The 24490-nt window shown below is 43.5% G+C and overlaps 2 protein-coding genes and 1 long non-coding RNA gene across 6 annotated transcripts; all 3 read right to left on the bottom strand.

Moving 5' to 3' along the window:
* Nucleotides 1–389: 389 nt before the first annotated feature.
* On the bottom strand, nt 390–13592 carry LOC115200154 (transmembrane protein 184B). Of its 2 annotated transcripts, XM_029762951.1 has the most exons (10): nt 13157–13592; nt 10552–10788; nt 9293–9458; nt 4300–4390; nt 4015–4090; nt 3828–3919; nt 3284–3453; nt 2936–3130; nt 2499–2525; nt 390–2079 (listed from the first exon to the last, which is right to left on the bottom strand). In XM_029762951.1, exons 2-10 carry the CDS (start codon nt 10786–10788, stop codon nt 1853–1855), a joined length of 1281 nt encoding a protein of 426 aa, XP_029618811.1. In that variant the 5' UTR covers nt 13157–13592; the 3' UTR covers nt 390–1852. The 2 variants fall into 2 exon arrangements, with proteins under 2 accessions (XP_029618811.1, XP_029618820.1); XM_029762960.1 differs by lacking the exon at nt 2499–2525 and having other exon boundaries at nt 13157–13589.
* An 807-nt stretch (nt 13593–14399) lies between these two features.
* Nucleotides 14400–16197, bottom strand: LOC115200148 (uncharacterized). The gene is made up of 2 exons (XR_003879483.1): nt 15779–16197; nt 14400–15447 (listed from the first exon to the last, which is right to left on the bottom strand). It is a non-coding gene; the product is annotated as an uncharacterized LOC115200148 (long non-coding RNA).
* Nucleotides 16198–16299: 102 nt separating this feature from the next.
* LOC115200137 (casein kinase I) lies at nt 16300–23699 on the bottom strand. Of its 3 annotated transcripts, none has more exons than XM_029762915.1 (11): nt 23447–23699; nt 20908–20998; nt 20152–20262; nt 19700–19848; nt 19067–19295; nt 18687–18857; nt 18375–18523; nt 17785–17974; nt 17224–17363; nt 16837–16903; nt 16300–16709 (listed from the first exon to the last, which is right to left on the bottom strand). In XM_029762915.1, exons 2-10 carry the CDS (start codon nt 20981–20983, stop codon nt 16871–16873), a joined length of 1248 nt encoding a protein of 415 aa, XP_029618775.1. In that variant the 5' UTR covers nt 20984–20998; nt 23447–23699; the 3' UTR covers nt 16300–16709; nt 16837–16870. The 3 variants fall into 3 exon arrangements, with proteins under 3 accessions (XP_029618775.1, XP_029618782.1, XP_029618791.1); XM_029762922.1 differs by lacking the exon at nt 23447–23699 and adding an exon at nt 23320–23440; XM_029762931.1 differs by lacking the exon at nt 23447–23699 and adding an exon at nt 22970–23272.
* Nucleotides 23700–24490: the final 791 nt, after the last annotated feature.

The following is a 24490-nucleotide window of genomic DNA, read 5'->3' as shown; positions in this document are numbered from 1 at the left end:
TAAAAATAAAGAAACACCCTGGAATGAGTAGGTGTGTCCAAACTTTTCACTAGTACTGTATTTAGTGGACCCTGTAGACCAGGATTTTTTAACCCGAAGTGGACCCTGGGCATGTGAGAGATGGGTCGCGAGTTATGAGAATACATCTATAATAACACACTATTTCTTCTGAATTTGGGTCGTTAGAGGAAGATTTGAGTCACTGGAGGACGGTAAAATTTCTAATTTGGGTTTCAAGATAAACGTTTAAGAACCCCTGCTGTAGAAAAGCACTTCACTCAGGTATTCAAATATGGGTAGTGTTCCTATTTACATTTTCTGTAAAAATGCAGCTTTGGAAATGACAGTTCAGTAAGAGGGTTTTTTATGAGTAAAACGTTTCAAAATGATCTGTTTGTATGTTGTATTCAGCAAAAAGACCTCTCAAAGGAAAAAAAATCTATGAGGCTAGTGACACTGAGCAGCAACATAGCAACCCTAACAAGACAAGAAAACAGCCATGATGAAGAAAGCAGGTATATTCAGGAATAACTGACCTATATTAATGCTGAAGATTGCCAAGCCTTGCCTATGTATTCAAAGAAACTATTTCTGCTCAACAGGCTCCTCCCAGAGGCTGGGCTGGAAATCTCTCTGCTTCTTGCCACCAGGGGGAAGAATTGCTTGGTCCCCATACCCTTGACAACTTTACCGAGTTTCTAAACCCAGATGTGCAACATTGAAGTCTTCCAGGAACACTTGCGAAACAGACCAGGCTGAGGTTTGAGATGAGAACAGTGAAATTATTATTATTTTTTTCTCTCAATCTAAAGACACAACGTAGATTCGAGCCAATGTCTTAAGTAGTTGAACATGTTATTACTCCAACCTCGTCAAAGTGACAAACTGATAAGTTTTCATTTTCGTCCAAAAAACATTATCAATAGACATCCTTTGATGAGACGGTCTGCACATGCGCAGTTCGGCGCGATATGACCTTCAGACCAACATGATGGTAAAACATGCCTGATCTGTGCCGCACATAATGCCCCAAGTACGGGGTCCATAATGCCCCAAGTACGGGGTCCAGCTCTGCTAAGAAGCCCGTTCCTCTTTAATCTGAAATCCGCACCAAACCTGTCAACAGCTGTTCCCTCAATACGTCACCAACAACAACCATAACATTCCTGGGAGACACCCCAAATGACCCCCAAAACCCCCCAATTATATTATCCTCACTGTACCTTCCTGTTCCTGCCAACACACACTAACACACATCATATAATAATAACCTCCCTTCATAATAGATTAGTTTAAAATGAGAAGAATACCATCAGGTCAATAAACGTCAACATATTCAGTGATTTCAGGGTCCCTTAGTGTCTTATCCAAGTCACTCTGAAATCTTAAGTTAAAGAGGGTCCTGCTGACTAAGCGGGATCTCCCTCTATTTGGCAACATTTCAGCAAGAAGCAGAGCTGGCAGGAGGGTGAGGATGAATATGCTGTATAATTGACAATATTTCAATGGCACTGATGTCAATGGCATGCAGGTTGGTGAGTGTTTCTCTGTGTGGTAGGCCTTTTGTAGTGTTAACACACAGCCTGAAGACACCTGGGAATGGTCTATGCACGTATGTGTGTGTATCTGTATTGATCCATATTGGCAGTGGTATGTGGCAATGGACCTCTATGTAGTAGGTTGCTTGTATTGTCAATAAAGACTGAGAATATGAGTACTATGTTCATGTACGCAATGAAGTGGATCAGCCAAAGGACTCAAGCCTGTCGATTTGGTACGGCACTATAGTAGAGTCCATAAAGCCCCTCCCGTCTCCCCCCCAGTAGTACCACCGGTCGGTGTGTGGAGGGGCTCAGAACTCATCGTCGGAGCTGAGCAGCAGGGTCTTCTCGTTGTCGCGGGTGCTGAGGTTGCTGTGGCTGCGAGACACTGGCGCCCCTCCGCGCTGCTCAAGGGTGGACTGCTGTGTGTACTGCTGGTAGGCCGGGGAGAAGTTGTGGATGGCGTCCTGCACCATGTCTCCGGGGTTCATGGTCTCCTTCAGACTGCTGGAGATGCTCTTCATTGGGGCGCAGCGACCTGCCGGGAGAGGATGGAAATAGAGGGAGGATAAGGGAGAATGGAAGGAAGAGTGGAACCCTACAGTGAGCAACCTGAATGCCATAAGTAAACAACATGGAGGATCACATAATACTACTGAACCAAAAAGACAGCAACAGGCAGTGGAGCTCCTAGTGCATTGCAAGGGGTGAACTCATACACACCACAAAATAATACATTGAAAAAAGCAGTACATACTGTACAATAATGGCAATACAAATGTATGACAGCACTGAGGATGCTCAAAATAAATTGTTTGTACAAAATGAAGCTCTATATCTCAGAAACAGTTAAAAATAATAGAATAACAAAATATGAGCACATCACAGAAATGGAGTCAACCAGAAAGCACTGTGGCAGTGAGAAGCCAAACACAGCTGAGCTAGTGGTAGACCTACCGTACTGTCCATAAATAGGAAAGGACCCTTATAGTGCAGCACAAAGAGAGACAGGTAAAGAGAGAGAGGAGGGACATAAGAAAATATAAAAGGATGAATATTGAACAATAAAAAAAGAGAAGGGCGAGAGAACAGAACAGGAGAATAAGGAAGAGACGGAAGATAAATGAGAGAAGAAAAAGGGATTCAACAAAAGAAAAATAGTGTAAAAAACCGAGGGAGTGGAGAGGAGAGAGAACAAAAGAGAGGAAGAAATATTTAGAGACAGAGGGAGCAGGTCAGTGGAACAAAGTCCCTGAAATAGACTTGAAGAGCAACCATGGAGAACCAGTGTCCTGAATCCTCACTGAACACAGTTCCAGAAACATAAGCAACAATTAAACAATTACAGTTTTATCTCTAATCTGCATGGATAGTTCCTCCCTCTGTATCCTTACCGTAGGAGTCCAGCCTCTTGTCCATGTAGACCTTGTAGGTGAAGGCGTGGCGCAGGGCCACAGCGGCAAAGAACATCTCAATGCAGATGATAAAGTTCTGGTAGCCGGCGGCGACCGTGCCCTCCCCCACTGACACTTCGGGAGAGTTGATTTTAGGGATGGCTCCACACTTCTCCAAGATGGCCAGCAGCATACCTTATCCCCCAGGGAGAGAGAAATCGAGGAAGGAGGATAAGAGTACTGTCAAATCACATTGTGTGTATTATCTGGGAGAGAGGGTCGGCACACTTGGATGCAGCATTCTCTATGATACATTGCGTGTGTGTGTCGATCGAGAGGTTTCCTTACCCTGCCAGAAAGAGAGGAAGATGACAGACTTGACCATGAGGAACTTGAGCATGGGGCTGTAGGGGACCAGCAGGTTGCGTGTGGCGAAGTAGAAGAGAAAGAGGGCGTAGAGAGACAGGCTGACAGAGAAGTTATAGATGATGGTCACATACAGGTACCCACTGGCCACACTGGAGAGAGAGAGAGAGAGAGGCACAGCCAGCTATCAGAACAGTGTCAACACATAGAGATGTCTTAGCACAGTCTTGTCTTAGAGATTAAGTAATATAATTCCTACTCTGAGATGCTTGACAACTACAACCCAGACATTTCGGTGAAAACAGATTTACAGCCAGAATAGTGTAAATGTAAAAAACATCTGTGAGAACAAACAAATAACATTTAAACTGTTCATACAGAAAAATACAGACTAGTAAAGATATTATAGACAAACATGAATCCTCTGTGGCTTTTGAAACAATTAACTTTGAGGTCAACACAGGTTAAGCAAATACTCTGATATAGTATAGAGTAGAATGAGTGAGTGTCCCATAGCCCTACGTACTTGAAGTCTCCATCTCTGTACTTCCCAAAGGCCTGCAGGATGACCGTGATCATGGCCATCAAAGGCTTCACCACACAGAACTGTAGAGTGGCCTGAGAGAGAGAAAATATGTAATTCTGTAACAACTCTGTGTTCATATGTGAGGGTTTCTCACAAATCATGTGTGAGAAGAAGGCTTTCACTATACCTGTTTGCAGAATCGGAGGAACCCAATGGAGTAAGTCCTTCCCCAGAGACAGCAGGTGCCGTACACACAGCTGGACCTGTAGACAGCCAAGACACAAGCATTTGGTAGTCTGTGATCTCAAGATCCAAATGGCATGAAGAGGTTCAAACCATACAATAAAGTATTGATACACATTACTATTCTGCAGTTGTGGGATGTTTGAATGACATTCTTGGATAGTACATGAATTGTCTTTTTTCTATTTTTATAAGAGAGGACAAAGAGTAATAATAGAAAGAGACTCACTCAATGGGCTTTCCTCTGATCTCAGCCATGATGGCGCTCTCCCCTCCAAGGTACTCATAACACAGGCTGAGGAAGTTGTAGATCACAAACGCTGCAGAGGAAACACACACAAACACATGTAAGCCGTGTCAGAGAGTTGAGAGAATATGAGGGTAGTTGCCACTATGCAACTACAGCAGTCTTTCGGTTAACCCAGCAAAGCTTTCATATCCAAAATCTGTCTGTCTGTGTGTATTTGGTCTGTTTGGACTCTGGGCATCCCTTGAGAACCCAGAAACATTTATGAGAAAGAACACTAACACACACAGAAGTAAATGTGTTCTATCTAGAGGCATTGGCCATGTTCCTCTCTACAGTATTAAGGCCTTGGTCCCTATTTCCCACGATGTTCCTCTCTACAGTATTAAGGCCTTGGTCCCTATTTCGCACGATGTTCCTCTCTACAGTATTAAGGCCTTGGTCCCTATTTCGCACGATGTTCCTCTCTACAGTATTAAGGCCTTGGTCCCTATTTCGCACGATGTTCCTCTCTACAGTATTAAGGCCTTGGTCCCGATTTCGCACGATGTTCCTCTCTACAGTATTAAGGCCTTGGTCCCTATTTCCCACGATGTTCCTCTCTACAGTATTAAGGCCTTGGTCCCTATTTCCCATGAGCAGGATGCTGATGTGCTGTGTCAGTGCATGGGCCAGTGCAGAAAGCAAAACAAGATGAGAGACTGAGTCATTGTCCCCAATGGCCTCTGGCTAAACCGCCCTCCATTCTAGCTTGGATCAACATCGCTCTGTCCCACTGTGTGCACACAAAGCTATCCTCCCCCACTGTGTGTGTGTGTGTGTGTGTGACACGTGTATTCCAGAGATTCCCAAATATTGATATCCATCCTGCTGAATGTTTAGTCCAAAACGATTCAGTTACCATCCTATTTAACAACACATGTACAGTACTGGTATAATCTAATACGCGCCTGTTTATTTGAATCCATTCATTAGCATAAATTATTTAGCTAAGAGATTTGAATGGTTCATAGAGATTTCAATTGATTTGGAAATTAAATAAATTGTTTCAAATGAACAGAGCACAGTTGTGGGTCCTGACTCCTTGGGACAGATGGAGAGTTGAGAGAAAATCCTCTCCAGTCAGACTGAATCACTTCCAGTTCATCGGGGCAGAAGAGGCACTAGGACTTCTCTCTGTCTCTCCTTTGGCTGTGAACACTGTTATTGGTGTCATTGACTGGGAGGAATGTGGTTTCAGCTGCTGTCCCTGGTGTTCAGTCCATGCTAATTTCAGGGTGGTGAAGCAACTACAGGACGAATCAATCCTGAAGCTTAGCTGCTCTTTCTCCTGTTCTGGCATTGGAAACTCCAGCCATAAAGGACCCCTGCCTATTCCATTTGCTTTCCTTGTATATTGTATTTGCACACATATCGCTGCATAGAGGTCTGAGTAGACAATAATGGGAATCCCAGTGCCATCCTTATGGTAATGACTCCTGCTATTTGAATGTTTGCAAGCATGCATGTATAAATACACAACATCTCTGTGTGTGTGTGTGAGAGAGAGAGTGTGTAACTTTGACAGCACTGAGGCCCTCTATATTCAGCAGTGTGGAGCCCTGGGGCCACAGCTGCTGCCCGTGCGGTGTGCCATGTGCTGGCAGGGAGAGCCCACTGTGTGCAGCCTGGCTGAGCTGTCAGCTCCCCTGCCGTCAATCCATGCGCTCCCAGCACTCACACACATCATACAGTACACACACACACACAGCATTCTCTCACGCATCGTAGACTCACACAACTCTCTGACACAAGGTAGACAAAATGTGCAGCGCAAAACACTCGTTCATGCATTGAGCACACCTTCGCACGGAGATCCCTTTTTCCCCACAGACATAGGGTTGTACATTGTACGTACAATAGAGTTTGTCAGGAATAATTTGATGGCAGAGACAGGTAAGCAAGGGGCACACCTGTCTGTATTATGTAACCACTGTAACAAAATGCTAATGCAAATTTCTGTTGATGTTACTTCTGTTGAGATACAGCCGGCTGATACAGAACAGCCAGACAATTTATCTGTTCATAAGTGAGTGGTTTCTAAAACTCTTCTCAAGGCTTCAGTCGTTTGCATACTGTTGCTAGGGAACAGGCTTCCCCTCCCCAGCAATCCCAGCAGGCCTTGGAAACAACAAGAGAACAAAGATGGCCACTCTCGTAAAGGCAGAGACCGCAAAGGCCATCTGTCACTAGGGACAGAACAGATTCCCACACACTCGATACTACGGACCAGGGGTTGGAACCGGTTCAGAGAACAGAACTAAAAACCGGAAAATAACTACATTTTTCTAGGAACAAAATCAGAACCAGGAACGAAAGTGATCTATTCTTCTCCGGAACAGAACCATTCTTTTAAAAGCATGGGGACCGTTTAATAATGTCCCGGGCATTTAAAAAATGTTTTTAAGTCCCACATAATAAACAAAGCGCCTATGCAAAGCCCTCCCTCTGTCAATCAGAAACTTCTTCCAGTGTCGTCCTTCTAGAGGTGTGCCGAAAAGGACGGGCTGTACATTGATCCTGCTACTCTGATTGGATAGAGTGAAGCTGTATTTCTCTGTCCACTTGCTTCATAATTTCACCCGATCACGTTCACTTCTCTGTTTCGGTCTGATCATTCTGACTGCTGCTGCCTCCTGTTAGCCTGCTACTATGATAAATCAAATGGCAAGGGCGTTTGGTATCAAGCTATCAATGTGCATAATATATAACAATCGGGGCGAGGGTAGGGGAAAAAGATTAAATGGAGTCCTATATCTCCTTCTCTAACTTTAAGCATCAGCTGTCAGAGCAGCTTACCGATCACTGTACCTGTACACAACCAATCTGTAAATAGCCCACCCAACTACCTCATCCCCATATTGTTATCTTGCTCTTTTGCACCCCAGTATCTCTACTTGCATATCATCATCTGCACATCTATCACTCCAGTGTTAATGCTAAATTGTAATTATTTCGCCTATATGGCCTATTTATTGCCTTACCTCCCTAATCTTCTACATTTGCACACACTGTACATAGATTTTTCTATTGTGTTATTGACTGTACGTTTGTTTATGTGTAACTTTGTGTTGTTTTTGTCGCACTGCTTTGCTTTATCTTGGCCAGGTCGCAGTTGTAAATGAGAACTTGTTCTCAACTGGCCTACCTGGTTAAATAAAGGTAAAATAAAAAATGCTGACGTGCATTCTGATTGATAGCAAACTTGTCTGGCCGGTACAAATTGAGGACACACATACACACCGCTCCTAATCTGCTACTTGTTTGGTCTATAAACGTGCAGGGAGATAAGTAGATGTTGGCAAAATACCTAAGCATATTAAAACTTCTACGTTTTTCCCGATCACTAGTATCATCCGATCCGACTATCAACTGTCAATTTATGAATACAAATACGAGTATGGCCATGTCGGCCCAAACATACTGCCTGTGTAACAGTGTAGGTTCCGTCCCTCTCCTCGCCCCAACCTGGGCTCGAACCAGGGACCCTTGCACACATCAACAACTGACACCCACCGAAGCATCGTTACCCATCGCGCCACAAAAGCCGCGGCCCTTGCTACGCAAGGGGAAACCCTACTTCAAGTCTCAGAGCGAGTGACATCACCGATTGAAATGCTACTAGCGCGCACCACCGCTAACTAACTAGCCATTTCACATCGGTAACACCTGCCAGCTGAAAATGTTTGCCAGTGTGCGTGTAGACTACCTGCCCCTCCCCTCTGAAGCGTAGCTGTAGCCTACTGACGTTACAAGTATGATTCAGAAGATTGGGAGAGATATTTTGAATTAGAGAAGAATGGATTAACTTTTTCATTGTTAGTTAGGGATACAATAGTTATCAAATTTCACATTGGATTTATTAACTACAAAAAGGTAAGACGTGTTTTTAATTCTGGTGCCGCTCAGTACACACAAGCTTGTTAGCTAGCTCTAAGCCAACTCTGAAGTTCAAAGAAATAAAAGTTCCTCCATAGAAGCTGCTCCTCCGTTGTTATAATTCTGTGGGCTTAATTCAGATAATGCATGTCATCACCAGATGATCAGTGCTTCTAGCCAAGTCTTTACCCACCCACAAAATGTCAGTTGCACCTCGTGTCCTACACTTGTCTTTCCATCACGCATGTAAACAGCTCACTGACCTATAGCTTGCCCGTTCCATAGAAAGCTGCTCTATCCATACTGCATACTTGGTGAAGTCATTTAATGTTGAGTTAGATGTAAAAAATATATATATATATTTCAGAGGTTTAAAAAGGAACGATATAAACCTGTTATCTTTTGGGGTCGAACCGGTTCAGAACTTTATTTTGCAGGTTGAAAAAGTGGAATGGAATGAAAAAAAAAAAAAAATGGTTCTATTCAGAACAAAACGATTGTAAAATTATTTTGTTTCCAACTCCTGCTACGGGACACAAAACAAGTGCACATGCAAAAACACAATCATCGAACGTATGTCTACCAAAAATGTGTTGAGTACTTGTGCATCTCCGATGGAGTAGAACGAAAGTGTGTGATATTACTTTAAAAAACACAGAACATGTAATAGCACAGAAGAAAGATTTCGGCCTTAACAGTGTACTGCAAACAATGGAATGCAACTGTGCTTAGCGCAAATACATTTTTTCAATGCAACATCAAACCATAGACCAGCAGGATGAGCAACAGACCACAAACCATGTCTATCACAGCTCTATTTGAATGTAAAAGAACAAAAATATAAACACAACATGCAACAATTTCAAAGATTTTACTGAGTTCCAGTTCATTTAAGGAAATCAGTCAACTGAAATAAATTAGGCCCTAATCTATGACTGTTGGCAAGCACAGTATCTCTTCTCTCTAAAACAAACATACTTGTATGTATTTTATGTTTCTCAAGGTATTCTATTCAGGTAAGAGTCATACACCATTGATAGGGTTGGAAGGTTCTCACCTTCGTAGCAGTCGCGGACCGTGTCAAAGTAGACGTAGTACTCTTCGTTAGTGAAGAAGAGGAGGCTGAGCCACGAGTCAAAGGCGTAGATGGGAACGATGAAGAGGATGCGAACTATGTGCCTCTGCTCATTGGGAGAGCTGTAGTAGCGCAGGTGCATGTAGATCTGTCAAAGGGAGAAAGATCGGGAAAGATACATAGACAAGAAAGAGAAGGACAGAGTGAAGAGGGCATCATTTAATCTCAGCTCCTAAAGGACCTGGCTAGGTTATAATGTACTTCATTGTAGGAGAACAATTTAAAAACTTTAAACGTGACAGTTAAATAGACAATGAAGTGAAAGGAGGGTAATTGTGTTTGAATATTCAACAGCTTCCTTCTCCCTGAGAGGGACCACAGCTCTGTCAACGTGAGCTAGCTAAAAATGGGCTAGCTGAAACAAGTGTCTCATGAAATCAATGTGTTTTCACTAGGGCTCAGTGACTGTGACTGTGGTCCTGCCCATATCCTGGGGAGAGCAGTCGACATCGTGCGTGTGTGTGTGTGATGAGTGGACCTGTGTTGTGTTTTTCCATTCGGATGAGCAGGCTCTGTCATCAGTACCTTTTGTCTACTTCATCCTGTCCCAGGTTCCCACTTACACAATGCTACACCTATCACCTTTCCTGGCCTGGGCACACACACCTTTGGTAAAATAACAAACAGTAGGGCGCTCGCACACAGAGAGCACTGTACCCAGCTTTGTTGCTAGGCAACAGCCCCGCTCTCTGATGTCATTGCAGAGCTAGGTACACCTGTTGTCAGAGCGACGGCTCATCTTTAACCCTTTGTGTGAGCAGCAGCACACAATGGAGAGGAATCATTAACCTGGGCCTTTCAGTAGCTCTGAACCTACAGGAGGTTAGTGGTCTGCAAGCAACATGACTACATATTTGAAGACCTGCCACAACTACTTTATCATGGCTGAACAGCCTGAGGTGTTCCAGAGTGCATAATCAACCTGGACCTGGCAGGCGTGAGGAATCTGAAGGGATGCCTTGATATGCTTCTGCAGTTTCTATCTGCAATTTGATTTGTGCATTCTGAGATTACTACTGTAAGCACTAGGCATCCATCTTATGCAGCAGTGAGACCACACTAACATATGATTTGAGTACACACAGTTGAAGCATATGTTAGATGCAGCATGCAGAAAAACATAGGAGTGTGTGTGTGTGTTTGTGTATGTATGTGTGAGAAAGAGTTTGCTAGCCCCTTACCTGGTGGCAGGTTATTAGCAGGGCTGTCCAGACAAAGAACCCTGACACGGTCTGGGCAGTGGAGGTCATGAGGAAGTATGGTTCCTCAGGGGTCACCAGGGGGGTGTCTGGCACCCAGGAGGCGTTGGAGCCCAACGGGGCCGCTGTGGTCGGGGACCCTGGGGCCATATCGGCTGGCGAGTCATTTTCCATTCGATCTGACAGGGGCATGCCACGTCTCCACAGCTCCTCCATCATCTAGAGGAAGACAACAGGGGGATATGGTGGGTTTTGGGTTTTCCGGATATTCACAATCACATTAACAGAAGTAGCTAAATATGTAGAAAAGGTGGAGCTACATTAAGGAACAGTGTGCCTCCCAAGGGATCAAAACCCTAGTTTCTTTCAAGGTTATCGAGCACATTACACACATGGATGGTTGTATCGGGCATACCAATAAAAACCTACTACTTTATTCAATTGAACAATTAAAGCTGAAACTAACATCCTAGTGGACAGAGAAAATCTAAATAAGATGAGAGAGAAAGAGGGGAACCAGAAGGAGCTGAGTGAGTGAGGGAGAGAGAGAGGAACCAGAAGGAGCTGAGTGAGTGAGGGAGAGAGAGAGGAACCAGAAGGAGCTGAGTGAGAGCGAGAGAGAGGGGAACCAGAAGGAGCTGAGTGAGTGAGGGAGAGAGAGAGGAACCAGAAGGAGCTGAGTGAGTGAGGGAGAGAGAGAGGAACCAGAAGGAGCTGAGTGAGAGCGAGAGAGAGGGGAACCAGAAGGAGCTGAGTGAGGGAGAGAGAGAGGGGAACCAGAAGGAGCTGAGTGAGGGAGAGAGAGAGAGAGAGAGGTGAACCAGAAGGAGCTGAGTGAGTGTGAGAGAGAGAGAGGAACCAGAAGGAGCTGAGTGAGGGAGAGAGAGAGAGGGGAACCAGAAGGAGCTGAGTGAGGGAGAGAGAGAGAGAGGGGAACCAGAAGGAGCTGAGTGAGGGAGAGAGAGAGAGAGAGGGGAACCAGAAGGAGCTGAGTGAGGGAGAGAGAGAGAGAGAGAGAGAGGGGAACCAGAAGAAGCTGAGTGAGGGAGAGGGGGATGGAAGTTGAGAGAGAACACAGGGACAGAGTGAATCAGTCAGACAGAGCGAATTGGTGTGACATGGGCTCAGGGCCCACTGACCCAAATTCTCCTTCTCCTCTCCTGGTTTGAGAGCAGGGGCGAGCATAGGAGAGCCACAAATACACAAAATAAATCTCTATGGAGCACACTGAAGGACAGACTGGGTATATCAGTGCCAGTGGGACATATAGCTAATGAGAGAAATGTATTGAATGACAGAAAAATTGTGAACATTTATGATGTTGGTTTGAATCTTTTAGCAGTCAGCAGCATATGATCAATTCTCAAAGTCAGCAAGGTGACAGACCCCTATTGCTCATTAGGTCTGTAATACTGATGTATTGCAGAGTAGCCAGATAGCAGTTTTCTAATGGGAAACTGTAGGCTAAGTGGCCATTAGAAAGATGGACAGATTCTCTACACCCTTGTTCTCAATCCTGGCATTAGTGATGCTCACTAGGTAATGTGATTGCTAGATGTATCAGTCTGGAGTCCAATGTTGGCAATAACCTAATCATTCAGAATAAAACTACTGATTTAAAAAAGGGGATTCAATTAATATACATGGCTAAATATAGGCAGGCCGTGGCCATGGGTGACTCAAGCTGCTGGACGAAGCCTGCTGTATGCATTACATTTGAGGGGACAGTTACATTTGAGTGTCACACTCGTTTCCCTCAAGTTGGGTTTCTCAAGTAACTATTGGTTTGTGATAAGCATAGACTATTGACTGATGACTATTGAGGTTGAATATCAGCAATATGTAGGCCTATTCTGTATAGGCCTAGAGAATGAATGCCTATTAGGTTTATAATGTGATTTTCCCATGACACAAATGCTTAATTATTCAAGAAAAAGGGAAAGGGTTGAGACAGTAGTAAAGAATGAAACTATTGGTCAATATTGATGGCTTCTAAAAACAGCAAACATGTTACATTGATAAGGTATACATACTGCTGTTCAGTCGTAATTGAGAGCCATGTCTGGTGCATTTCGTTTGGTTCAATGACCAGATAATTCATATAGACACGACAGGGGAGACTCCATCAAGTGCTGCTGACTGAACCTGAGGGTGTATTTCATGCCATCTATTGTACTTTGACCTAAATCCTATCAGTCATTCAACATCGGCTTTTTGACATTGATGCCAAAATAAAACGAGATACATTTCTGCAGTTTTCCTCTCCAGATATACTAAAGGCATAACATACTTAGGAGAATATAGGGCGTTGTAGTGAGAATAAATGAATAACATAATTTCCATGCGGACTTCAATTGAAAAAAACATTAAAACAACAGCAGCTGCCTATTTTCATATGAGAAGAAAAGGCAACCAAAACCTCTTTATGGATGATTTCATTATGAAAATGGTCATTGTACCACAAAGTAAAAACAGGAGCTGAAATTACAGCTGTGTCATCAAGCGAAAGCTACATTCATCGTTCGTTTGTAAACAGTTTCTTTCCATCCATTCCGAACACAAAAACACAGCGCGAGCGGTGGCTTACCTGCTCTGCTGCAGTTGTTTGATTTGTGTACACACTGCGGCTGTTTAAATCCAAGCATAAATTTATCCTAAATACGTTATTAGCTACGACAGACACACATTCATAAAATAATAATTCATACTAAATTAAAATTACTGCAATATAACGTCAGGTGAGCAACCAATTTAAACCATGTTTACAGTTGTATCTAGCTCGCTAGCTAACGTTAGCATAGCTAGTTAGGTAGCTGCTCGCAAACTCTTCAAAGCCTAGGCAAATAAAAACTTTTGTCTGTACTAATAGTCCATCTCATGTAGAAAAACTTTATTCAGTCACTATCTTTTCAAAATAGCATTATCGGGGAACGCTCGTGAATTCGGCTCCGTTATTCCCCTGTATCTCTCCTAGCGATTCACTACGCTAAGATTTTACAGTAGCAGAATAGCGAAACTCCTCCACCGTTCCTACTTTCACGCAGGCGCAGTAGCTTCTTCGCCTTGATCCACTTTCCCATGATGTAACTCGTATATGCCAACTGGTCTTGCATTGTTGTAGAAACTAACATTTCGAATATTTGTGTATGAAGAACTTACCAGGCAGTATGAAGTTAATTCCTTCAGTAGCTTTGTTGTCATTCGAATAATATTACATATTTTATTGTAAATACATACGTCTTAATGATATAAAAAACGCAATTACTTGCTCCTCCAAAATAACTTGTCACAAAACATTTGGATAATAGTTTCCCCATTTTAAAGTTAATTTCTTTCACATACAAATCAAGTGGCAACCAAGCTTTCTTCCATTCAATTTCAGTAATATATCCGTTCCAGAAGAATTGAACTTAACTATTTACTAAAATCTATAGAATTAGTCAATGACAAGAACATTTTCTTACATAATTTCATAAATGTAAATCCTGATCCTTTTAAAAATGTATCTGCAAATGGAATGTGAAATGTTCATTATTCCTGACATCATGTATTCAAGTGTAGTGACTTATTTTTCAATCTGTAAACATACAATAAAGTATGTACTGAGTTGTCTCATTACTGTAATGAATTTAATTTGAATTTTGAAAAAAGCATTTCAGACCCAGTCACTCCTCCATAGTCCCCTGAAATGGTCCTCTTTTAGATAATTACATGTCATTTCCCCAACTGCAGTGTACAGTTAAAATATATATATATATATTTTTTTTTTTTTAAACTGTACACAAGTGCATAGAACTGAAGTAGAATAGAGCCATTTCAACAAATTACTAAAGAGTGTGGAAGTTTTATTTTTTATTAGGTCATAAAATATACACAAATACTGTTGTAAATAAAGTTAAAGTGTGTTAAAGAACTGTACAAGATATCAGTACACAATACATAAAGTGTATACTCCCCATAACCTGACCAGCGCTATCCCTCCCTGTAGTTACATTGCCACTGGGTCACACTGGCTTGCCAAAGGGACACGTCGCAAACACAGGTCATTAACAGAATCTGTGACATCACTGTGACTGCATCCGAGTCCCAGTTATCATCAATGACATCAAGGGTGCTGGTAAATGACATCCAGGGACCTCTTATTTTGCAATAGAAGGCGCCAATGACGTCAACCCCTGTCAGCATCCCCTTTTTCAAGAGTGCATTTTTTGTTTTAAAGGAAAAGTAGACAGCCCTATATCAGGTCCTTGGTGGAGAACATGGACAGCCTCCAGGAAAGGCTTTGAGCGGAGTGATGGGGAGAAAAGTGACAAATTCCCAACAGGCTATGAACAAACTGCTGGTAATAAAATAAACGGGACAAAAAGGGGAAAAACTAAGTGCAATACTTCAAGAGTTTCCTCATACACAAGAGAAACAAAATTGAGTTTCAAAAAAATAACAGTGAGATGGACAATCTCAAATAATGAGGCATGAGTAATGTATAGCCTGCCGTTTGTCCCCAGCAGCCCTGTGATCTTAACAGGAGACCTATGGAATTCTGAGAGTCCATGCACCAGACCTACACTTCTGACGACACACACACACACACACACACACACACACACACACGACCCAGTTAGCGATGTAAAAGTTTCTAAAATCCCTCCCAATTTAGTACTTAATATTTTCAAAAATTCTGATCCCCAGCCACAATTTATGCATTTAGTATGTATTTTTCTACATTACACCTTAAAAACCAACCAACCACATTTTGGCTTTACACAGAAATAAAAAAAAATATTTACAGTGAAGTAAAACATTTTTTTTATTAAAATGCCATTCCACTTCATGCACCCCCCCCTTCAATCAAGTAGAGCTCATCCATTCCCATCAGACCTACAAAAAGAAAAGCATAAAAATAAAATGTAAAAGTTGATGTTATTAAGAACAATCCTGAAAATCATAGCCACCATCATTTGCCAACTTGTTCATCGCAGTCTCTGGTCAAATACATTAAGAAAGCTTGTGATTCTCCCATGTCTTAAGAGTGCTGCACAGTCTTAAAATAAGCTTTGACCTTACCAACCTACCAAATATTATGACCAAAGAACACAAATCAAAAAGGAGACCAAAGTGGGAGAAAAAGGGAGGATTAAAAAAAAAAAACAAGAGTGGATGAGGTGGTGAATAAATGAGAGCAGGAGAAGGTTAGAAAATGCATGTTTACCTCAATCATTGTGTGAGGTGTTGGCTTTTGGGCAACATCAGTTCCAAAGAGGGCTAAAGTAGAGAATGAGCAATTCAGTAAGAGGTAAAGTAGGGGAAAAGAACCCAACACTATTTCTACACCATTACAGCTAATAATCACTTGCTCTTCCTTTCTCATGGCTTCATCTACCACCCACCCATCTCTCCATCTTTCTCACCATTCCTTCTCTTCAGCTGCATCTTTCCTTTCCGAATTAAAACATCAAATAAAGAAACTAAAATTGCCCAAGCCTCAACAGCACCCCCACCAAATGAATATGATCTATTCACAAAATATTCACAGTAAATCATACCAATGGAGTACAGCCCCTTACTATTCTATAAATGAATTGGTTAAAACATACATGGGTACATTTTGTGTGTGTGTGTGTGTGTGTGTGTGTGTGTGTGTGTGTGTGTGTGTGTGTGTGTGTGTGTGTGTGTGTGTGTGTGTGGTCTTTGCAGTGTAAACAGAAATGACTAAATCCACACAAGCCCAAATTTCGAGTTGACCTTTTCTTGGTTTGGAACGCATTTGTGCCCGCAACTATATTTGGCAAAGGAGCACCTGCTTGGCTTTGTCGACCCCCAAATCAGTCTTCTACCTCTGCCAGCCGCCCAGAAAATAGTGGGGGAGGGACAAAGGTGTGTGGCAGGGGGTGCATGATCCAAGCTACCATGGGGTAAATAGGTCAGTGGAGAGGAGGGTGTTATTCACTATCTTATCCTCGTACTATTATAGGCCAGGTTTATCCCATCAAAGTTAAGGTGGAGGGGAGAAATTCCTGCAGTCCTTGACCAACTGTCATCGGTTTATGATTCTCTGTCCTTTCCTCCAAGATCCACTTATTTGTCCAATTGGCAAAAATTCACAAAAGAAACAAAATTGGGACAAAGGATTTCTTGAAGCCCTGCAATGGAAGATTGTGTATTTAGTCAGATGTGTAGATAGTGTTTTTTTGTTATTTATCACCTATCTGACAAACTAGGTACATTTAAGTCCTGTGTGTGTCAACTTAGGTAAAGAGACATCCTCACCTGTCAGTATCCAGTGCATGTGGAGCGGAAGGTTTCACTTCCCCAGGTGCTCAAATGGCATGCTGACCTGCAGAGAGAAGAGGGGAGAGAACAAATGACTCAGAAAATTGGAGTGCAAATGAGAGGGGGCGAACGAGTGCCGCAACTGTGGCACAATATAAAACTAATAAATCAACCCACTGCATGCTACATAATATAGAAGCTAAACACTAATAGGAAGTTCTCTGAAACTTTGACAAGAAATGTAATCTTGTTCTGGAAGCGTGGATATTTTTCCAGTTGATACTCCCCCTCAAAAAGTTGGTCGTAGGAGTTGGGCTCAGGTGCATGGCACCTACCTGGGTTTTAGGGTTTGTGATGACGTATGATGCGGTAGCGTTAGCGTACCTGTGATGTGGAAATTCGGGATTGGTCAAGACGGGCCGTGAGGTCAGAGGATGACACGTTTGCGGGTGCTCCTCGGTGGAGCCGCATGCTCACCTTCCGCTCACGCTCAGCGCGAGAGATAGCCCGCGGCGACGTGTTCCCTGAAAGAGGAAGAATACAAGGGAGGAGGCCATTTAGAAATAGAACTATTGACTTTGCAAACCGTCATTTCTGTCAATGTGTTTACAAAAGTATTTATCTATATCAAAAGCTACTTCATTGTCCCCCGCGATGAAATCGGGGCGTGGTCTGCGGCTTGGTCTCCGTTCGTTCGTAAATTAGTCACCCGCAATCTGACAGCACTGGGCCGATTTTGACGAAACTTGGATGAATGATGTCTTGCCATAGAGATCCGGCATTTACAAAATTACACTGATTGGCAGGAGGGAGCTATAGTAATTAACTGAAATGTGTCAGGCACACACACTCTCTCTCTCTCTCTGCCCTTTTTGGATAATTTCCTAAATGTTTCTATTCCATTCAACTATAGCTCTAGTTAAAAGAGCACAGGTGTGTCCTCACCAGACTGCTGCACCCGTGAGGCGGGGTTAGAGATGGCCAGCTCAGGTCCATTCCTAACTCTGTTGGCGGCTGGTGGGTTTGGCCCTGGCGGGAGACCCCGTGCAGCAGATCCCCGAGGGCCTCCTACGATACGCTCGTCCCTTTCGTCAGCTCCCCTCCTCTCACCGTCTTCTGCTGTCCTACTGGCACCCTGAGAGGAGACCACACAGGTTACAGCAAACCCATACCTCTACATAGAACTACATCCAAATCTTTCAGAATCATTCTGGTTATGTGGACACACTGGATAGTGTATACCACTGCTTTACAACCCTGTTTTTGGAGAGCTACCCTCCTGTAGGTTTTCGCTCCAACCCATTATAACTAACCGGATTCAGCTTATCAACTAGCTAATTATTAGAAATCAGGTGTGCAAGATTAGGGTTGGAGTGAAAACCTACAGGACAGTAGCTCTCCAGGAACAGGGTTGGAGTGAAAACCTACAGGACAGTAGCTCTCCAGGAACAGGGTTGGAGAGCCCTGGTATAGACAGACAGAATGTAGCACTTAGTTCCTTGTAAAGAATAAGAGCTTTGGTGTGGCAAACTCACAAATTTGAGCATGTTCCAGTCGAATACGTAGTCATAGGAGAAGCCTTGTCTGTGGAACAGATTCCTGAAGAGTTGCCGAAGGTATGAGTAGTCTGGCTTGTCGTCAAAGCGCAGCGAGCGGCAGAAATTCAGGTAGGTGGAGAACTCGGCTGCAGACAAGCAATGCCAATAAAAAGGGAAGGTTGAGCAAAAACCCAGGATTGAGAGACTGTGGTATATGCAAACATTTGTTATAACACAATGGGGAAGGAAAATAGTCCACACACATTGATACAAATGTCACAGCCCAGACAGATACTAGCAGTCACTTACAGGGGTATCCTTTGCAGAGCACCTCGATGGGGGTGGACATTTTTTTCTCGCTGATGCGTTCGTACTTTTGCCTCTTTGTGGCGGCTTTCAGGCCTTGCCAGGGCAGAGAGCCCAGGTTGAAGTACATGAGGACATATCCCAGAGACTCCAGGTCGTCACGCCGAGACTGCTCTGAAGAACGGGAGACAGGTTTGAATGATTTGCTATTTACGACATAGACAGGATCGAGTGGTATCAAAATATCTAAGCTAAGGACAAGGGGACAATAGTCACTACATCTCAACACTAGGCATGAGCATTGAAGGGTAAAATGAAATCACATTCAAAGACATTTAGATATTTCAGCCAAAAAGGAGGAGGTGATTTATAAAGTCCCTTACCGATGCCCAGGTGGGTGTTGATGGATGCGTAGCGTGCAGTGCCCGTCAGGTTCTTGTTCTCCCTGTAGGGGATGTGCTGGTGTGTGCGGGCGTCTCTGTACTTCTTGGCCAGGCCAAAGTCGATGATGTACAACAGGTTACCCTTCTTCCCCAGCCCCATCAGGAAGTTGTCGGGCTTGACGTCGCGATGGATGAAGTTCTTGGAGTGGATGTACTCGATGCGACTGATCTGGAGAGGACAGACGGGGATTCAGAAGAAAAGGAGAAGCGAGACAACAGAAAGCTCTGCTGGCATGGTCTGTAAAAGCCTTGAAACCTTACTGTAAGCTAACCGTAATTTAAACCCTCCAACAGCCAATGCCTTTCGGGGGCACAACATTGGTAAAAACAGAAACAATAAGTAACAGAACAAATATGAGCAAAAGGAAGAACAATGAGGAGGACAGGAAGTGGAGAAAGGACATCCAAATACCATAGAAGAGTAATACGACTACACAGCAAAGTTAAGAGAAAAAGGGTGACACAGCAGCACAAGCAAAGTTAGGACAGCAGACAGAGTTAGAGGTGAAGGGTAGAGGACAAACAGTACAATGAACGTTGAGGGGAAAAGATGACACCATACGAGTTCTGTACCATCTGGTCTGCCAGCAGTAGCACCGTTTTGAGACTGAACTTGCGGGAACAGAAGTTGAAGAGGTCTTCCAGACTGGGGCCCAGGAGCTCCATCACCATGACGTTGTAGTCTCCCTCTGCCCCGCACCACTTTATCGAGGGAATCCCCACTGTTAGGCAGGCACAAAGAAGTAGCTTTTAGTGTACATTTAACCATAGTTACTTGCGCATACATCTTTTACGGCTAATGTCATACAACAACAACAACTTCAGCAAAAGTGTGTTTCAGTGCTCAACACATTTGTGGTGAACATGATTCTGAAATAAAATAAATGCAATAAATGGGTACATTTGACCATTTATGATACAGTCACTACTTACTGATCCCAATACACTCAGACGTGTCAATATGGCATTTACTAGGAATTTAATAATGTTCCTTCTCAGTCACACCCCCCCCCCATTCTCCTCACCTCCTCCCTGCATCATCTTGTAGAACTTGCTCTCGATGTGCAGCTGTGGGTGTTTGGTCTTCACACATTCCAGCTTAATGGCCACCTCCTCGCCCGTGGCAATGTTGGCACCTGAGGAAGTGCACACACACACACACACATTAGGGCTAGACTCAGGAGCAACTTGTGAACCATGAACATGGAAAGAAACTCCGGTTGAACACCCAGGGAATGGAAAGAAACTCCGGTTGAACACCCAGGGAATGGAAAGAAACTCCGGTTGAACACCCAGGGAATGGAAAGAAACTCCGGTTGAACACCCAGGGAACGGAAAGAAACTCCGGTTGAACACCCAGGGAACGGAACGAAACTCCGGTTGAACACCCAGGGAATGGAACGAAACTCCGGTTGAACACCCAGGGAATGGAAAGAAACTCCGGTTGAACACCCAGGGAATGGAAAGAAACTCCGGTTGAACACCCAGGGAATGGAAAGAAACTCCGGTTGAACACCCAGGGAATGGAAAGAAACTCCGGTTGAACACCCAGGGAATGGAAAGAAACTCCGGTTGAACACCCAGGGAATGGAAAGAAACTCCGGTTGAACACCCAGGGAACGGAACGAAACTCCGGTTGAACACCCAGGGAACGGAAAGTCTAAGGCTAAGGGGAGGAAAAAAGCCAATACGGGGACTAGGCCAGTAGACAGAGACAAATGGAGAAAAGGACAAGGAAGAAGAGAAATGCCAACAGAGGGAGATGGAACACTTCCACTTACCAAGGTAAATGTCTCCAAAGGACCCACTCCCTATTTTCCGTCCCAGTCGGTACTTGTTCCCCACTCTCAGATCCATGGTGTTGAAGGTTCACTATGGACACAGAAGACAAGAAGAGGCCAAGATGTTACGAGGCAACCATGACCGTACAGTCTTATATTGTACACTTGGCATTGGCTAATTTGCAAATTAAAAGAAACAAATGATACAAATACAACATAATTCACTAGACCTCGAATCGAAGGCAAACTTTGACTAACGGAACATTTCTTCCTGAACCAGCGGTAGGCCGTCTTACAATGGTCACTTTGCACATTCCAATAAAGGATGGCCATTAACTGCAAACAACTAAATGAATTGAGTGAGTGTGTAGCTTGAGCGGGTTGATTAGCAGACAGCTGTCTGGGTTCCAGCGATCGGCTACACGATTACATTTGTAGGGCTGCTGAGGAGAGGTGGTACAGAGAAAGTGGGAAATACAGAGGGAAATATGGAAGATGAGGCCTGAAAGAGAGACAAGAGTAAGAAAAACAACATATCTTCCTGGAAGGGACGCGGGAGAGCTCCCCAGAGTCAGCTGGGGCCTGGATAGTAGAAATTGGCAGACACGAGGGAGGGAAGGAAGTGAGTCTTCTGAGCCAAACTGCACGTGACACAGGAGTAGGATCATCACTTATTTAGCACCCTCAACCACGCCATATTCTGCAGCCACTGCAAAGGCGCTGCTGCGTGGGCTGTATGTGTGTCAAAGCCCAGAAACGACTCTGTGCAATGAACTTTAGAGCAAGACCTGGAGAAGGATGAGGCATCATTTATAGAGCGCCACACCAATTTAGGTGGCCTAAGAAAAGCTTTTTCTATCTCTCAGTTGACAATGTAGTACATACAGATGGGAAGCATGATTCAGTCAGTTCTCATTACTAAACTACTACAGAGCTTTTCATTGTATGTGTATGACCTTGTCATGTTTTTCCTAGCCACATTATACCTCACCATGATTACAGGTCTACTTCCTCTCAACATAATACTTTGGAAATGCAAGTAGCTCATGACAGAGCATAACGAGAAGAAGCATTCTCAGTCAACCTCAGTTTTGTGGGCAATGGCATACCAATTCGGGAATGGAAAAAAAGTCATCAATTGCGTAGGACTAGTTGTGCATATTTAAACTACCAAGGGGGACCAAATATCTTTCCAGAAATTATTTAAAAAAAAAAATGGGCATGAGGTTCTCTCCATTGCCTGTGGTGTTGTCAGAAGAGGCACCAGCTGACTAGGTGACAGACAGAAATACAGATGTGATGGTAGTAGATGGATTAGGGTTAATAAAGGGTTAGGTTTCATTACAACATGAGCGTTCCAACTGTAGAGACCCAGCTCAGGCCTAACATTAATCAGGGCCTATGTATTAAACACCATAGATGAATTGCTTTGTCGGGAATAGTGACATTGCTTTATATCACACATTGCTCCATACATGACATTCAGCTATGGAATACTGTCAACTATAGTGTCACAGTGCAGAAAATCACAATGGTCTACCGCTGGATATTCAGTGTAACATGGGACTTGTGATAATTATTTAGCAGCTGATTAATCCTACTGGGTCATGTGAGAGGTTTTATCAATAGATCACAGTTCAGAGCCAGGCTTTATATTTTGGTAGGAAACGATCAGGACCTGGTAACTACAGTGTAAACCGTACACTCCGGCACCATGTATTGCAATATTCAACCATTACCACTATTCCCATGAAACCCTACAGAGTATTTACTGACTTGAATCATTTCATCAGTGTGGGCCTGTAACCTACATAGAATTACAATGCGTTCTCTTTAAGAGAAATTCTGTCTTAACAAAACGCTAGGAGGATTTCACAACCACATGAAGAGAGGCTGTCTTTTTTTCAGAAACAATACAACTAGGCCTACATAATGCCAGTCTATTTCACCTAGTGTTAATGTATTAGCTAGGTACGGCAACGTGAAATGTAACATTTGCATGGACAAAATCATTTTATGGATTGGAGTATCATCAACCCAACTAAACATCTTCTCACCTCACCTTTTAGAAAGCTGTCGCTGCGTTGGTAACAATCAAAAGGGAAGTATCTCAACTAGGTTGAATAGTTGTGACATTTACGATCACTCAAAAGTCGAACTGGTTACAATAATAATAACAACTACCGTACACTTCAAACAAAAGGTTGCTACTGTGACAATACCAACTGACCGTATACAGCAGTGGTTGTGCCTAGCTAGTAAGTAGCCTGAGAATACGCTTGCCGCTTCAACCATGTACCAGTCATTCACACCATTTTAAATGCCTTCAAGCTTCACAAATAGTTGACAGTGTGTACGATCATGTAACATTTTGACTTTATTCTAGCCGCACCCTTACACTGGGGTACCTACCCTATGTTCTCCAGTGATAGCCATCTCTATTCGCCCCTCCCCGACGCTCTGAATACAAGACTCCGGTTCGGTCGAATCAAATTCCCTGTCCCCCCTGGTTTCGTCGGTTCCCCAGTACACTACTCACACGATATTAGGTTTATTCGAGAGGTGGTTCAGTGGCGGTGCTGATCCGAAGGATGTCAGTCAGACTGGGCACCGGGCAGCGAAGGATGGGAACGGATTCTGGTGGCTCTCATACCCCAATTTTCCTTTTGCATCGGCTGTACTCCCTGTTGATAGTCCCTGTGAAGCTTCAATACGAATGGCCGTCTCTATCAGAGTTCTGTCTCCCCCTCTCGTTATTTGCAACGCACCATTGACAACATCGATGATGTCAGAAGCACCCGGATTGCCTTAAAGAAATAGAACAGCTACAACTGTAGACATTCTTAAATGTTACACATTTGAGGAATAGGCAGCCTCACAAAATAGATGAAACTGAATTCGTGAAAATAGGCTGCATTTACACAGGTAGCCCAACTCTGATATTTTTTCTCTCACTAATTGGTCTTTTGACCAATCAGATCAGCGCTGAAAAAGAGCTGATATGAAAAGATTAGTTAGTGTAAAGATCGGAATTGAGCTGCTTGTGTAAACACAACCATAGAGAGTTGGCTTTTGTTCAGTTATTCAGAGAATAGGTATTTGCAGGATGATTAGATTCTTATGAACATTGTCATGAAGGATAATAGAGTGAAGACAAGAGCCATCATAACAAATAGCAATGCTTCTGGTTTAGAGATAGTGAAGATTCCATCCAGACATTAGTCCTCATGCACATTACCAAAGGGTTCTCCATAGTCCTGCACCCTGGAGTTTGGACACAAGCAGCAGAAGTGAAAGAACAGCGGAGGTCCCCATAAAGTACCTCTGGACCCTGATGGTTTTGCACAGTGATGGGCAACTGGCAGCCCCCCCTTTCGTGGAACTCAGTTGGGGTCTCAATTTGGTGTTGAAAGTCAGAATAGAAGGTGGAATTTCAAAATTTGCTTGTGCATCAACAGTTTTTCTTGTTACGTCAGTCACTGACAGTCACTCAATTAGCCCAATTAATCAGCTAACATTTTTTTAGATTGGTAAATTAGTCTAGCCAGCCATCTAAACGTCTAGTAATCATGGTCAAATTACC

This window comes from Salmo trutta, chromosome 1 (assembly GCF_901001165.1).
Source record: "Salmo trutta chromosome 1, fSalTru1.1, whole genome shotgun sequence".
In the NCBI taxonomy this organism is placed as follows: domain Eukaryota; kingdom Metazoa; phylum Chordata; class Actinopteri; order Salmoniformes; family Salmonidae; genus Salmo; species Salmo trutta.
The sequence above is the reverse complement of the archived record's forward strand: the minus strand, read 5'-3'. Positions and strand labels throughout refer to the sequence as shown.